This window comes from Agelaius phoeniceus, chromosome 7 (genome assembly GCF_051311805.1).
Source record: "Agelaius phoeniceus isolate bAgePho1 chromosome 7, bAgePho1.hap1, whole genome shotgun sequence".
Taxonomy (NCBI): domain Eukaryota; kingdom Metazoa; phylum Chordata; class Aves; order Passeriformes; family Icteridae; genus Agelaius; species Agelaius phoeniceus.
Genome location: NC_135271.1, coordinates 50,868,886 through 50,885,441, shown reverse-complemented (window position 1 = coordinate 50,885,441; position 16,556 = coordinate 50,868,886). Strand labels below are relative to the sequence as shown.

At 40.8% G+C, this 16,556-nt stretch overlaps 1 protein-coding gene across 7 annotated transcripts in view; it reads right to left on the bottom strand.

Moving 5' to 3' along the window:
• Positions 1 to 16,556, bottom strand: part of TANC1 (tetratricopeptide repeat, ankyrin repeat and coiled-coil containing 1) — a 74,097-nt gene that overhangs the window by 18,337 nt on the left and 39,204 nt on the right. For 4 of the 7 annotated variants that reach the window (XM_077181833.1, XM_077181832.1, XM_077181831.1 and 1 more), the window contains 8 exons: positions 15,192 to 15,395; positions 11,271 to 11,372; positions 8,359 to 8,480; positions 7,207 to 7,396; positions 3,636 to 3,893; positions 2,947 to 3,066; positions 1,621 to 1,902; positions 1,045 to 1,199 (listed from right to left, as the gene is read on the bottom strand). In XM_077181833.1, the coding sequence (XP_077037948.1) occupies positions 1,045 to 1,199; positions 1,621 to 1,902; positions 2,947 to 3,066; positions 3,636 to 3,893; positions 7,207 to 7,396; positions 8,359 to 8,480; positions 11,271 to 11,372; positions 15,192 to 15,395 (1,433 nt within the window). The remainder of the gene's footprint in view (positions 1 to 1,044; positions 1,200 to 1,620; positions 1,903 to 2,946; positions 3,067 to 3,635; positions 3,894 to 7,206; positions 7,397 to 8,358; positions 8,481 to 11,270; positions 11,373 to 15,191; positions 15,396 to 16,556) is intronic. The other 3 variants (XM_077181836.1, XM_077181835.1, XM_054636207.2) reach the window with 2 other exon arrangements.

Below are 16,556 nucleotides of genomic sequence, written 5' to 3'. Positions count from 1 at the left end.
AGCAATGAAATAGGTGTTTGACCTTGCAGGGCATGCAGAGAGGAAAAGAAATCAAAGTATCAGATTCTGGCAGGAAAACATAACTTGAGTTCACGCATTTGGATACAGTGGGTAAGCAGCTGATTAACTGAGCACAAAAGTAACCTGAGGGTCTGACTAGGTAACCTAGCATATGTAATTTAACAACACCATGTCCCACACTGTAATGAATAAAGGACTAATTTGATCATCAGGCAAAAGTAAATTACAAACAGCTATTAAAGACATGCTTACATAAGCAAATGGAGAAATACGACAACTGGCTTTATTCCGAGTATTTCAAAGCTGTGTATTGCTTAAAAATAAACCAGGCCGTAACCCATATTTCTTTGGGGTAAAAAACCCCTAAACAAACTGCAAGGAAAACATGGTATTCACAGTGAATAAAAAGCCTCCATTTCAGTAGTTTTCATAACACTGCTTCAAACGAATATGTATCACTTTAAAGACTGCAAATGTTAAAGATCTCATGTTTTCCCTACAATTATTCATATAAAATATGCAAGTCAGATACTCATTAGTTTTACTACTTAGACAAAAAATAAAACACCTAACATATTAATCTAATACAAAAATGACTTCAGGCTTTCAGAGGATGTAAAATAAAACTGCATTCAGACTCAATCCGTATCATAGCATATAGATGGGCTATACAAGAAGCAAACATTTTATCTTCCCTGCCTCCCCCCACCCCGAATTTTGCTTTTCAAAGGTACACTGAGCAGCTCCCTGCAGAAAACATACAGCCCCTTTGGCAAGGAAAGGATCCCAACCTCCCACACCCACACAAAATTGATGAGAAATTGCTAAGGTAACACTTTCTAAGACCACGCAGGATTCAGGTGATCACCTGACAAGTACAAGAGGCGGGCAGCTGATTTCACCAGCCAAACAGAGCCATCGTGCAGAGGTGCCTGCAGCCTCCCGGGGGCTCTGCAAAGCAAACTGACCTCCAGGTTAGAGGGTTCTAGCACACTGAACATCTCTTAGGAAGTGAAAACTCACCTTTGAAGCGAGGCGTCTCACAGAATCCCCTGCTTGAGTTTTGTATTCAGGAGTACCAGGACAGGTCAGAGTTTTCATTGTATTGGTGTCACCTGACGGAGGGGGACACGGGGCTAACTGGCTTAAGGGAATCTCCTGACAGGAGTCACCACCTGCTTGTAAAAGGCAACAAATACAAGAGAAACCAAATTTGCTGACCGGAGATTGCTTTCTAGGAAAACACCACAGATTATCTTACTGCTAGAGTAAAACTTGAAACTGTGCTATACCGTTATAAAAGAAGCCTGCAACTAGTCTGATAAATACAGGCAAGCATTTGCAACTTTACTATTTTAAAACAACTCAACTGACTTTTAGATCAAAACTACAGAATTACTGAAAGAAAAACCATGCTGATGTGAAGAGTTTCCTTCAGAAAATTACACATACAATGCCTCATTTAAACTAGTAGTTACTATATGACTGAACTCTTGGGAAATTTATCATTGTTATTATTAGTAATAATAATAAAAAGCAAACATGTGACTCCTGATGTCAGCACATTAACCCAGACGATTACTCAGAAAAAGAACATACTTTTAGGAGATGAACTTGGGCTGTTGGAGGCTATTTGTCTCATGCGACTTCCATGGCAGCTGAGTGCTACCAGCCGTGAAATGACTGCAGTCTTCCCAAATCCCACATTTCCAGTAATGACTGCTCCCCTGCTCTCTGCTGGGTCAGGATTCTGCAGTTTTTCTTCAATGGTGTGAAACAGCCATTCTCTTCCAACAAACACTGAGTCTGTGGTTATGCTTGGCACCTCAAACAACAGTGGCTTCAGCAAAATGTCCTGAGGCTTATAGGGGATGAAACGAGCTGAAAAGATGTGCCAGGGAGGAAAGTTTACCAGAAGAAACTTGACATGCAATCAAACAGCATGGTTTCAGAAGGTAACATCATTTAGAAGCTTTGTTATTATCAGTCACAATCAGATGAATTCCATTGCTTTCACGAGGAAAGCAATAAAATAAAATCTGATTGTCTCAGTCCAGGTCATCTCCATAATTTTTGCATAAATTAAATTGTAGAGGAGAGAAGCTACAGGGACAATCTATTTTTTTACAACTGAACTCGAGTTAGTAAGTTGTAGAATCCAAAAAGTTTTCTTGATAATGCATTAATAATTTTACAAATCAGGAAGCACAATTTTTCAGTTTAGAGTGAACTATGTGCTGAGCATCACAGTTAGGTCTTCAAATCTGTAAAGACATTTACAGAGAAACAGAAAAAGGTACAGAGAATAAAATAATTTTTCTGTTTAAAAAAAACCCTTAAAGTAATAAAAAAAAATTACTACCTTGTTCTTCTGTACTTTTCAAGTCATAGGATCAGCAGTTACACCTTTGACTACTTTGATATATACATTTGGAAAACACTTGATGACTTAGGAAAGAATTTGGGTTTGATTGCATAAAATACATTAAAATTTACAGGAATAATAATATTCACCAATAATATGCTCTAAAGATTCATTAGCCAAACGTAGTGTTACACAACTTCTGTTTCAGCATTAATCTATGACTGTGAAAAGCCATAAATGAAAGAGGGCAGCATAGCATCTCCATACAATCCTCAAGATCAGTTTTACTAGGAGTTCACTTAAATTTTTCTGCCTTTAATTGTTATTGGTTGTAACAGATGCATGCACATTCCATCTCTAAACCATAGCACAGCGCAGGAAAAAGCGTAATCAAGCACCTTGCTGGCGGACATGCAGAGTGCCTTGTCAGGAGCACTCCACAGTAACACTGCAGGCCAGGGCTGCTCACAAAGCTCACAGCCCACCCATGCTCCAAACTGAAGCTGAAGGAATGTGTGACTGTGCCAGACACATGCAGGTGTAAATATCTCTGCCTTTACCTTCCTGCTGCACTCTTCCGCCAGCGGTGTTGTGCCAAGGTAAGCGAATTGAAGTTCGTAAAGGAGTATTTCTTTGTCCATCCAAATAACTCAAATCTTCCAATTTGGTTGAACTTGTTGCTAGAGTATTAAAGAACTGAAGCTTATTATTCTTTCAACACAAGTTACAAAGAATGTCATTATTTATTACAGTCCTTCATCTGCATGTTACTTACAGAGCAGTTTTTCTAGACAATGGCAACAAAGTCATTCGCGTTACAACATTTACAAAATACGTTTCAATCAAGTTGACTAAAGATTTAGTTGGGTTTTTCCCTGTTTAAATGGCCCTCGGTTCTCCCATTGAGGGAGTTTTCTTTTTTACTATAGGAACAACCACATCAGCAAGGTCAGAAGTGCTAGAGCACGTTCAGGTATTACCTGCTAATACACGCCCTGTCACCACGCAGTGTCCTGGAATAACTGATGGACTTCTGAAGTGTTTGAAAAGCCCTGACCTAATCAATACCTACCGAAAAGCATGCTAGACCACAGTTTTAAACAAATGAGGTAATGCTCATCTATTCCGTTCAGAACATAGGCTTTTTTCTTTTTATCCTATAGAGATACTTTCATGCTAACAATAGAAAGATTCAAAAGAAATGTCCTATCATCAAGAACAGCCTTGGGTTTTGACCTCAGGACTTTACCTGCAACGGAGTTTGGACGAGGCATTATTAAAGAGGCAGAACTCTGAGTGTAAGGAAGGGGACCCTCTCCCATTGGTACTTCTTTTGGCAGATTCTCAGAAGAGCCAATGGCTTCCTCTTCTGCAACTGGCGAACAATTATCTGTTCTTCGATCACGGCTGATGCCTTGGTGTTTTCCAGCTCTGAGACTCCCATCCTTACTCCATTCTAAGCTGGATCCACTACGATCATCATTTTCTGACGAACTTGTTATAGTGGCTGAAAAAGAGGGAAAAAAACCCAAGTAAAGTCAGAAGAATTTGGCACACAGATAAGAATTTTCATTCTCAAATGGCATTGTGAAACATAAATGACAAGAATTCAATGTTGTTCAGAGGTCCATCTTACCTAAAATACACAATCACATCAGGATGACAATCGGCCTGTACTCATATACCTAGCAAACCAATCTTGACAGAAACCTTCCAGCAAATAAGCTATTTACTGTTCCTTTCTTAAGCACCTACTACATTTCACTGTCAGTAAGGGCAAACAGGAGTAGATGCATGATGAATCAGAACAGTAGAGTAAATTAATAAAATTTCAGATTCTATTAAACATATTGATTTATGTTTTTTAAGAAGTGCTGCAGTATAAATCAGAGGCTCAAATAAAGGCTTGGGGGAAAGGGGGCATTTTCTGCTATGAAAATTTCCTATGCTAGGCAATAAGGAACACAGACCTAGAGAGACCCTCAGGTAAAAGGCAGCTAAGACCACTGAGGTGTTTTTGGATGCTGTGGTACAGAGCAGCAGTTTCCGCTGTTGCAGTGACTCCCTGGATGACAGACAACACCAACTGCATTATCCAGTGGGATCCAAATGTTCCAGTTTGGTAGCTGAGGGTTATCAGTGTGTCTGTACTTGTTTGAGATTGCATTTAATCAAGGCCTCCTGCAATAATGTGAAGACTTTATATTCCTGAACACCTACTTGAGTAATGTTTGATAAAACTATGCTAACCTCCTTGCCTAATTAGGAACACCCTGCAGATATATACTTTTTTTGTATGACTTATACTGAAACCACTCTGTTTAATTCAAAATTCTTTCAACTACTTGCAATAATCTCTCACAAAATAACTGAACAACAAATATTTATTGAAGATTAAGCCAACACTCAATGCATTTTGAACACTTTAATGCAACAGAGGAAAATACAAAATAGGATGAAAAGGCATCAAGATTAAAAAAAAAAACCATTAAAAAAATCAATACCAGTTCAAACTATAATATCTGTGTGAACTCTGGGTAGTTCCTAGGCCACCAATTTAAAAGTTAGAGCCATATTTGTGGCTAGTCTACACTCAATCGGCCCATTCTTTAATGGAAACATTCTGGCATACTGGACTGCTAACAAAATGCAACCGCAGGGGTGGCTCCTGCAATGCTGAGCCTGGTCCAGTCAAGGAAAGACCAACTGATCTTCCACACCAGCTGCACTGAAGCTTCAGCCATGCAGGATGGTGAGGTACCTGTACAGCTCTGCGTTCCGCCAGCTTAGCCTCACATTCATAAGAAACAGAAGATTGGATGCTTCAATTCAGCAGCTCATATTCTAAGAAATACCAACAATATGACATACCATTTAGAGGCAGCAGAAGAAAAAAACCAGCTTTCCAGGCACCCCATTAATCTTTGCACACACTTAGACGGTATTTCCATATGACAAATTTATTTTATTTTTATTGTTGTGTCAAAAAAATCTGGCTCCTCCTGAAGTATGAAATCTTTAAAACCTTGATTCCTCTTGGAGTGAAGTGCACTCCAGGAAACCTGTCTGCTCAAGATTTCCATCCTGACACAGCAGCAAGGATCCAGCAAAGCTTTTATTTTGGCCAGCAGCCCAATCTTTTCTCCTGCTTTGCTCCTTGCTGAAGTTTAAAACTTGCCTTTACTGCTACTACATCAACTTCAACAGAAGCAAAGAAGAATTCAGCTACAGCAGTAAAACACTGGAAAACTAAAGGAAATCTGAACTGTAAGCAAAAAAGAGGAAAAGGGAGAAAAGACCGATTTCCCATCAGTCTGCTGGTCCGGAAAACATTGTGGGAGTAGAAATACAAAGGAGGCCCACATAAGTAGCATGAAGGAGCAAGATATTTTCATGGCTGGATGAACTCTGTCAAAGACATTAGAAAACATATACTTGCTAAACATAATTTAAAATGCACATGTACTAATAACAAATTTGAATGCACAGACATACTTGTATGTAAAAGCCAAAAGCACAGGTTGCTTATCAGAAAGGTGCCTCTTCTTTCCCTTCTTGGTTTCATGCCTTTATAGATGTAAGGGGTGCTGCCAGGGTGCTCAAATTCCTCTGGAATTTGAGACACGAACGGCGGCTCTGCAGAGGAGCGGCGGATGGCTTCCACACGGTCCTGCAGCCACCAACCACGCGTACCTGACTGAAGGAGCCACCAGCAAGCTCCCCCTGCTCTTGCACTCATACACTCATCCTTCCTTTTCAGAGTTCAATAAGTAACTTTAATCACTGTTCTAAAATATTTTCTTTAAAACACTGGTACTTACAAGGTTATGTAGTAATGATATTGTCATGCCAGTACACTATTTAAAACAAATATGAGGCCATTCTGACCTTATTTAGAGCATGGACATACTCTTGGACTATTTCAAGCCTGTCAAGCTAGTATGTCAGGGTAGTATGTTCATATCAGTATCTACATTTGTGCTCTTTTTCTAAAAGCAACAATTCGGATATATCCTTTTCTTTACATCAAGATGTTCATACTATCTCAAAACTAGATCTTATACAAAGTTGATCAAGTATCAATCTGACATGGAATAAGTACACAAAATAATTTTCTTCAACTGAAACACTTAAGTTTTACACAGGAGTCTTTTGACCCATGACAAACAATGTCTCTTAGGGTAACCGATCAGTAAAAATTATTTTTACTCAGCTGGTTGGTACAAGGAGCTGGTAACAGCTGGGCTGTGAGGGTGGCTGCCTCCAATGGTCATGGAGTCCCCACACAAGATGCACATATACCCTCAATTCAGCCATCTTTCAACAGAGGATCACACCATTTCATCTCATCCACAATGTCCCATATTAGCTTCATTTTCATGCCAATTACTCAAAAGTCTGCACTTTTTTTAAACAGTTTAATTTAGGCTATTCTCATAAGAAATCACATCAATTATTGTTCCCTCAGCTGGAAATTAAATCAACTTCAAGCCCTGCTGTGCTTCTCCATTATGAAAAGCACTGTTAAGACCTCTGGAATGGAAAAGAAAAAAAGCATAAGAAAACAAGAAATGGAAGAAAAACAGAGGAAAATAATTATTTCAAAGGAAAAAGTGGAGAAATTAGAACTGCACTAGAAAAACAAAAGAAGAGAAATGCACACATAAGAGCCGCTGTTGTAGCCAAGAACAGGATTTCAATCTTTCAAAATGGGATCCCATAGACAGTGTAAAACCGAACACGGTGACATAAAGCAGCTGCTCAGACTTGCACAGTTAAGAGGAAACTAATTTCTACTACGCGCTAATGAGAATGCTCACCGATAATCCCACTGTCCTTGCTCTCCAGGGTGGAGCTGGGGGTGCTGATGGTGCCACAGGGACTGCCCTTGTTGGCTGCTGCTTTGCCAGCACAGCTGTTGAGGGTGGAGCAGGGGCTGTCGGTGCTGGGCGACGTCGTGCTGCTGGTGAGGGTGGAACAGGGACTCACGCCTTGGCTGGCGCCCACGCCCTGCCAGGGAAGAGCAAGAAACACTCACTGCTCAGCAGGCAGGACCCTGCTAGGTTGAAAACGAGAGACCTCGAGCTGAGGTAGAGTAAGAGCAAAGCAAAGAACCCATTTTGCAAGTAAAAACTTCAAGAAGTGAAAGTTTTGTCTAGACTGGGAATCTTAATCTTTCATATTACTCTTAAAAAGTGACCACTGAATTAAAAAGGGATTTTCACAGTTCAGTAAAAAAGCTGTAGTGAGGCAGATCTCTTCTCTATTTAACACTTTACTGGATACCCCTCCCCTCCACCTCTTGTACTTATTCTTTGAGTTGAAAAAACCTAGAGCTACAGTCTTATTAATTTTTCACTATCAGTGTGAAAGCCCAAACTGATGCACAAAGATTTAGGAGGGCTGGGACTAAAAGTGGAGGGAGCAAGGGGGAGGAGCAGAGGTTGGTAGTTACTGTGAAGTTTTAGTTAGCAGATGAGCTTCATGTGGATAGTAGCTGCCTGCTTCACTCCAATCCCTCTACCCCAAATGACAGAGAAGGACTGTCTGATTGAAGTCAACTTCTCAGGAAGAAATAAACACACCCGTATCCCCAAGCATGCTCCCATTTTAACAAAATGCTGGCCTTCTCCATTCTTGGAAATCATTGAAAAGAGAAGGCAAAAATTTCCTCCTAAATACTAAAAGCAGAGCGAATTCTAGAAGCTATTCACATTCATAGTAGACTAGATTTAACCTCCAGAAGTGATGAGAAATCTATTCAGTTTGTGTGTTTTGAAATTGTGAATTGATCTTGAATTTCTGAAAACAAACACTTGTTAAAATTGAAGTCCAATTCTATTACTGTATTTCTATTTAAATGGTTGGTATTTGGGTAGATATCAAGTAACTACAACTAGCAGACAGACAAAATAAGATTAGTCCTCTCTGAAACAGGATGAACATTAAAAGATTATATTCCATTATCCTACCATAACTTCACTTTTCTCTTCCATGTGAGTAGAAGTTGGGATCCCTTCTCCCAGTAAAAACCCCAATCTTGTCATCAATTCTTGTGCTGCAGGAGAACAGCTTGAGTCTTTGTCAGGTTTTGCTTTGGATTGGGAGGAAAAAAGTTGAAGGTTAGAGTCTTTTATTTGGGAACTACTAAAAGAGGTAGAAAAAGTACAACCAAATTGTCCACCAGACTTTTAATTGCTGGTGGGTCTTGGATCCTCTGCATAACTGCACAAATCTAGGGGAGGAAAAACCCACCTGCCAGTCAAACCAGAAATATTTAAGTGCAATCAGTTCATCACTGGACTGATGAGCAACATAACACAACAATTCTCCTAAGCTAGTATTAAGCTCAATGCTATCAAAGCTTTGTGGCAAGCTGAAATTCTATTTCTGTCATATAAAAATGTGAAAAGTAGAGGTTAATAACATAGATGTTTTGTAATCTCACAGTTAACACCGGAACTAGTACCAAACATTTTTGTTTTGCTTGCTATGCAAAAGATGTGACATCAGTTCTAAAAGTCCCAGCTCTTCTGGTGCCAAGATATTTAATTTTATCAGTACCGTGCTTTGAAATGTCTTCTAGCATCCAAGAGATATAACAAGACAAAACTCAAAATGAGGCAACCTGCAACAAAAGCAGCCAAGCACAGCTCTGCCCTGGCACACACTCTTGCTGATGGCATCTCACAAACAAGCATTTCCAGCCCTTTTCCTTCTTTGATGCCAGCAATCTGGCATCAGCCACCAACCTGTGACCACCTGCTCTGACAGGAACATTTACAGGGCATTTATTTCTTTCATCCATTACTAAAAAAATATATATATACATAGGCCTGTCTCCTCCTCAGCTATAAACAGCTAATTGAATAAGAAGCATCATCCTACCACTTGGAGAAGAAGCTGCCAGTAGGAGCTATCCTCAGAACTGCCAAGGGGACACTGAGGAGCAGCTGCACGGCCACTTCCCAGCCAGCACACCAGGGCTGCTGGTGCCATCCCCCTGCTGGGAGCCAGCAAAGACACCCAAACAGCTCTAGCACTTTAACTTTTGGAGATGTCATGCAACAAACAATTCCCAATTGCTACAGAGTGCCAGAGAAGTAGGTGCCCAGACTTAGGGATGAATTTTAGGAGAGGAGATAAAAGGCCCTCAGCTGTAACACCTTCTGCCCCACCACCAAGAGGAGCTGGGGTGAGGGGGCAACCCACAAAGCAACCCAGCTGAATGTCTCCTGGCCTTCCCTTCACAGTGTCACTGAGCCTGAGCACCGTCAGAACAGTTTTTAATCTCCGTGAGGAGTATATCATCTCTAACCATGTAAGACCCAGCTGACACTCAGTGGTAACTGCAAACAGCACGTTTTCCCCAGGCTGCAGTCTGGAAGAAAAACACAAAATAACAACTGCAACTGAACAGCCGACCGTAAGCACTACTTCAACAATGGCCCAATTTTATGAGTGACATAAAACCCCAAAGTTTGCAAACATGTGCGGTACCAGTCAACCCTCTGTCTTTATTTCACTGCAGCTCAATGCCTACTTGAAGGCACGCCTTTCTTAATTTTGTAGACAGCTTAAGGTTTTACTCTGCAAGACTGATTCTCACTTAATCCCAAAAGAAGGAAGTCGAGGAAAGTAGATAGCAAAAGTTTTTTTTATCTCAGAAGTTTCACAAATTGACGGGTCTTCAAATATTTGCCTGGAAAATATATTTTCTCATACAAAAAAGCAACTTTAAAGATTACAAGTAATCTTTAAGTCACAGTCCTGGAAACTACACTTTGTGAAATCAACATCTTCATTCTTCACTCAAAACTACAAAAATTATTACTATTATTACTAGAAAAATTATAATATCTGACAAGTCTGACTGAATGTTAGGCATACTACCAAATTCAGTCAGTAACAGAGACCAAAGCTAAGAGCCCAAGGTGTTCAACCCAGCATCCACGGTTCAAGTCTTGAACAGCAGAAACTGGTGCTGATCTCCAGCAGCCTCAGCCTCATCACCTGGGAGCACAGCTCTGTGAGAGGAGGAATATCACAACATGGTCACCCTCAAATCAGAGGATGAAAACTACATGCTCTCCCAGCTGGACCTAGAACTTTAATGCCAGCACTAGAAGATGGCTGTGAAGATGAAGGCACAAGAGCAACCAGGCTAACTATACTACATCAAGTAGGTGGTGAAAACAATTTCTAGTTCTATTTCTGCTACTAAGCACCTATATTTTAGAAAGAAAACATTGATTTTTTTAAATGGTAGTTTCCTTTAAAATTGAAATAAAAGGAAGAAAAGAGAATTTTCACCTGGAACATCATCAGTTATATCCACTGACCTTAGTGAGGTTAGTTAAACTTAAAAATTAATCTAAAAATACATGACATATACTAACATATGTCATGACATTTGCTGTAAAAGCCACACTGTCATGTACTAATCAGTTTAACCAACACAAAACTTTCCAAGAATGCCAATTAACTTTAGGGAGGTGGCTTCTCCCAGCTTTGCCAACACAGGAGTTAACTTACGGCCTTAATCAGCAAACTTTTACAAAATGTCTAAAATGAAGTGCTGAAAGGAAAGCAAAGCTACACATTTGAGTGAATTTATAATAAAAAACAAGTTTAGAAAAACGCCAGGAGGCCTTGCTCTAGGTGGCAGTCAATGACACTGGGACATCACTTTGCCTGCAGCACACGACCAGCCCCAGGAACCGAGACAGCTCTAAAGACGGCGTAGGTGTAACGGCAAGCAGCCCCTCCTGCAAAAGCCTGTTCCCAGCACAGAATGAGTATCTCACCCCACAGCACATGGCAGCACGGCCGGGCAGACAGACACTCAGCAAGCGGACAGACAGACGCTGGGGCGGATGCTCACCACTGGCGCTGGGCTCCCCCGGCTCCGGCCTCCTCTGCAGGGCCAGGGCTGCCTCACCTGGCACCCTGGGGCTCTCCACATACTTGGGCTTCCTGACCGGACCTGCAATGGGAACGAACGGAGCATACCGAACTGTTTCCACACGGACCACAAAGTTCCTATGTCCTGCTTCTATTCTCTACGATGTAAAAAAAGCAGAGAAAGTACTTCTTACACACACAGCTGTTATCACAAAAATCAGCGAGCTGCTGCACTTCCACTCCTGTGAGAAACACATGCTCCAGGTCTTTCAGAACACGAAGGCTGCTAGAAAACAAACCATTTGTACGTGGTGTGTAAGCTGCATACTGCATGTAACCCCAGTAGTTGGTCTCCCTACTCTTCTCAGTACTGATGTGTAACTCAGGACTACACCTTGGCTCTCAACCATGCCTCCTCCTGCTCTGCACTTCCTGCACCAACAGAGCAAAATCCTTCAGGGAGCACTGCAGAGGGACTGAAGGTCTGAGGCCAGCTGTCTCACATTGACCTTCATAAAGAGACTTGCCCCTTCCTCAAAAAGCATCCTTCTCCTTGGTTCAGAGTTCAAGGGCACACCAAAGCTCTCTCATACTTTGTTTATTAAAATCCCACCCTATATTTAGGCTGTGGCACTTCAGTCACATTAAGCATCCCGTCTTTCCTTTTGGCAGCAGCCTCAGATGCTACATTAAGTCTCTGAAAATCACATCAATTTCTTGCTCTTTTTCCTGAGCACTTTAAGACTCATGACTGCTTTTAAAGAAAAGCTGCATCTCTCCTCTGTGGCCTCAGGCTCCCAGGGTCACACTGCCACAGAGCTGTGAAGGCCTGGCCCCCCCATCACAGGGTAACACACATCATTATCCCAGAACAATCTGGACCCATCTGCTCTTTCAGATTTCCACCTAGAAGTGCAATATGGGAACATGGTGACAACCTAATTTCTTAGGTAAGAAATACTGGTGAGGAAGTGTCAGTCCTATACGAACACATATTTATATCTCCAGTAGAGATTCTTGAGTCAGTTTCACTTTTTACACGAACAGCTCGGCACCAACACCAGAGGGGGCTCTTCCAACACTACTTGTCTAACAAAAATAAAGGCCACTGGCCCCGGTGAAAGCAGCTAAAAATGCATTCATTTGAAACAAAATCCCATTCTTTAAGGAGACAATAGCCTACACCTGTCATTTGTAAGCAGAAGTATAATCAAACATATCAAAGTTGGCCAACAAAAAGCACTCATTCTAAAAGAACCAAAAAAAATGTGTAGCAGTTATAAAATTAGATCAACACAGAAAGATCTTCAGGATGTATTTTTAACACTCATGGTTTAAGCTGTAGAGGAAACCGTTTACTGAATTTTGTTCCTCACAAACTGCTGTGGAAGTGACTTAACAGTAATTGCAAATCCAATATACAACATCGCAACAAGTAGGAGAACTCATGGTAAATTTATTTTCATGCACTAATCTAGAACAGGATGCATGAATTAACCCTTGGATGAAAAGGACTCATTTAAATGTGAAGTGCATCTGCAGAACAGCTCTTTTACAGAAGTGTAGGGTGGCTGAATCAGGTCTGACAGAACGTTCGTCTGGGACAGCGCTTTATCAGCAGCAAATTTGCAGAGGAATCTCAGTAAGGGAAAACACACTCCCTGCTATGCTCTCGTGACTGCTGCTGAGTGCCTTATCGTGTCCTGAGGCGAAAGTGGCCACTTGCTCTTTAGGAGTTTAGCTGGATTTTTCTTCCAGGAAGTAACTCCAGCCTTTCTCTCACACTCTAACATCAGCAGGTGAACACAACACTGCCAGACACAGTGACTGCACTGTCTCCTTTTTACAGCTGCCTTTCTCCTAGGCAGACAAACACCACTCCAGTCTATTACCATAACTTCTCTTCAGTGCCATCTCACACCAACAGTCATTCCTGAAGCCTGTTCTAGCTCTGTCCTAAATCTAGTGCAGATTTTTAAAGCTGGTCTCCTCCCAAGGGGAACAAACTACAGATTTATACAATTCCATACCAATAGTTTTTTTAAGTCATCTATTGTTTTGCGAGTAATTCTTAATGCTTTTTTGACTGCAGAAGAGCTGATGTCTCAGAAGATCATTGTAACTTGTGCAGCTCCATCCTCTCCCTCTTGTCAGGACAAAGTGGATCTGTAGCTGTACTGACCCCAGAGACTGCCCGCTGCAGGACCTTGGAGCTGGGCCAGCTTAGTGCCTGCAGGAGGAACAGTCCCCAGGGCTCCCACGGGCAGGGCGCAGAACTGCAGCCTGAGATGAAACCAGTTCTCTGACCTAGTCTAGTCTCAAGAATCAGTATGAGGATTAATTTGCTTATTAATTAGAAGTTTTAATTGAACCTTGACTTCAAAACCTACTGAAGTTCTTTATGCAAGACTCTCCTAGGAGTCACCTCCAGCATTCACTGACGGAAATTCACTGATTTCCAAGGAAACCTTTCCCTGTTAAAGCATTATTGTATCATTAATGTAAGGAAAGCAGCAAACATTTTTTTCAAGTGCAACAGCATCATCTTTCATTCATATCTTAAACTCCACAATCCATTTCATTGGAACATCCCTTATAAATCAGTATTTTCATTCTTTTAGTTGAGCCTCCTAAATCAGACTACAATCAACTATTACCCCTTTAAGAGAACAAAAACTGGTTTAGCTGCACACCTGTTAAGATAACCAATCCAAACAATGCTCACTCTAGCTTTGTAGTAGAAGAAGCTCAACTGGGAGGACTGAAATTAGAATTTTGTTCTACCATTGCTAGACAACTTCATCACTACAACCCAACTTCAGAACACTACTTCAGCCTCCTGTGCAGTCCTTTCTTCTTTCACTCACCATATCCGGAAAGATCTGTAACTTGCTGCCATGCTACTGAAATAGAGAGCTTTGAAATCAGGACATTAGTATAATCCTGTTACTACCCCTGCCCCAGATACCAGACAGCTAATTTATATTGAATTATCTTCCATTAGCTAGAGTTTGGTGAAAGTCAAAGGAATAGCACAATGTTTCTGTCAGCCTCCTATCACCTGGTTAGGTCTTTGTTCAAAATAATGATGCATAAATGCCAGTGCATTCTCAGCACTGTAGAATCACAGGAAGTCTTTTCCCTTGGCTGTAGGTCACAGTGGAATGACTCTGCAGTCATCATGAATATGGCTTTTCAGTCACAACTCATCAACTGTTCAGCATTTTCTGTGCTGACAAAGCCCAGCTTTTGACCCTCTGTTCCCAGACCTTATAAACTCAAACCTGTTGAGTGCCTCCACAGGCAACAGGAACATGGAGAGTTTCACTTGTCTCTCCCACACTGACCCGAGTGAACCCAAGTGATGCTGGTGTGCTGGAATGATTTCTATGCACAGAATGCTGATAAAAGGAGCCCCATGGAGCCCCATATTTAGTCCGGCTCCCACACCAGTGCGGTAGGCACCACTGAGGACAAAACCGCTGAAAACGAACAACTTCCTTCTATTAATAGATAAATTGCTGTGGAAGTGACATTTGTGTATGGAGATACAAGCAAAATAATTGAACTGTAAAAGCCACAAACAATACTCACTCTTACACAGTCACTTACACATGCACAAAGTTTTTTTAATCTACCTGATTAACCATAAATAACCAGGTTTAATCATATTCAGACACTTCAATATAAGTATCTGCAACATCAAATAGATTAATTTTTTGCCACGTGAAATAATATGTTCTATTTAATAACCAATTACTTTTTTAACCCGGAAACATGCACTACTTTTATTCTTGTTGCAAAAGTTTAACATGATTTTACGAAGTTATTTTATGCAGAATTTATCAATAACTGAGTCAACACGTTATGAAGATTTTAGTTGCTCATTGTTTCATCTTACCTGGAGACTTCTTGTTTGCTCTAGCCTGCATCAGATAGGACTGCCGTGGCAGCAGAGGCGAGGACGGCAGTGACATTGAGACTCCTTTGGCCAAGTTTGTTCTGTAAGTGTCCTGGGAGCCTGGCTGCTCGCCACTGGGGAAATCTGCATTGTGGCCAGATGTTGCTGTAACCTGCGAGGCATTCTCTGGGCAGCAGTCACCTGCTAAAAATAAAATTTTGTCATCTGTTTGGAGATGTGCCAAAATAAACAGCCTAGAGTTGCACTGAAATATAAGTATTTAACACAAGAAAACACTTGCCAGCAACAATTGAGCGTGACTCGCCCTACTATGCCACCTCCACTGCAAAATCCAGATAACCACTGGGAAAATGTAAATACACAAGTAAGCAACATTCCAATTTAATGTAAAAAAGAGAAAAAAGGGGAAGAAAAACCTCGCTTTCAACAGTCAGCACTTTTCAGACTCCATTCTTAGGGTCAACATCAAGCTCCCTATGAACATAAAAGTATTTTTCAAACTGAAAAGGTGTTTTAGCATCACTGCATTAGCATGAAAGCCAGGACCATCTGAAATACTGTTTACTGAACTAGTTAAAGGAGGGTTGGGTTACCCCTTACATGTAATGAAAAGGTGGATTACTAATATGTACACTCAGAGATGGGCAGTCTAAGATTTGTTTTCCCACTTTCAGTGCTATTAAAGAGGCTAAGGATTTCCCTTCTCTGTTCTTTTGAAAATTAAACTTCTACAACAGCGAATTTAAACACAGATTTAACATTGGTGATATTATTATTTGTTTCAATATAGAATATGTGAGTTTGCTTCAAAAGGTGTTGAAAAACACAGTAGAATAGTAATACAGCTAAATGTAACTAGAAAATACTGGAATTCCTGTTAACAGCTTTTTACTAGCGACATATCCAGGCTGCAGTTTGGAATTTATAAGTATTCCAGGTGGACTGCTGAGGGGTGGGGGTGCAAAAGGGTTGACACGTCCACCTGCAATTCCTTCATTTCTATTTTTCCTTTTATGATGGCATAATCTGTGTAATTCATTGCCTTCTTAGTAGGCTTTTGAATTTTGAATTAATTTGTCTCTATTGTATATGAAACATTACAAACATGGAAGAGAGCTGGATGGAGCTAAATAGCTCTAATCAGTAAGTTAGGAGTATTTGATCATGACAGCAACAGGAAAGATATTTTACAGTCAATATATAGAGACACTACTGTATCTTAGGAATTTTTGTTCCAGCAGTACTCTGGTTTTTCTTTTTCCTGATGCTGTGGAGAGCAGGCTTCCATGACTCAGAATCTGAGAGCAGTATGACTTAAAAGACAAAAATGTAAAATGTACCACA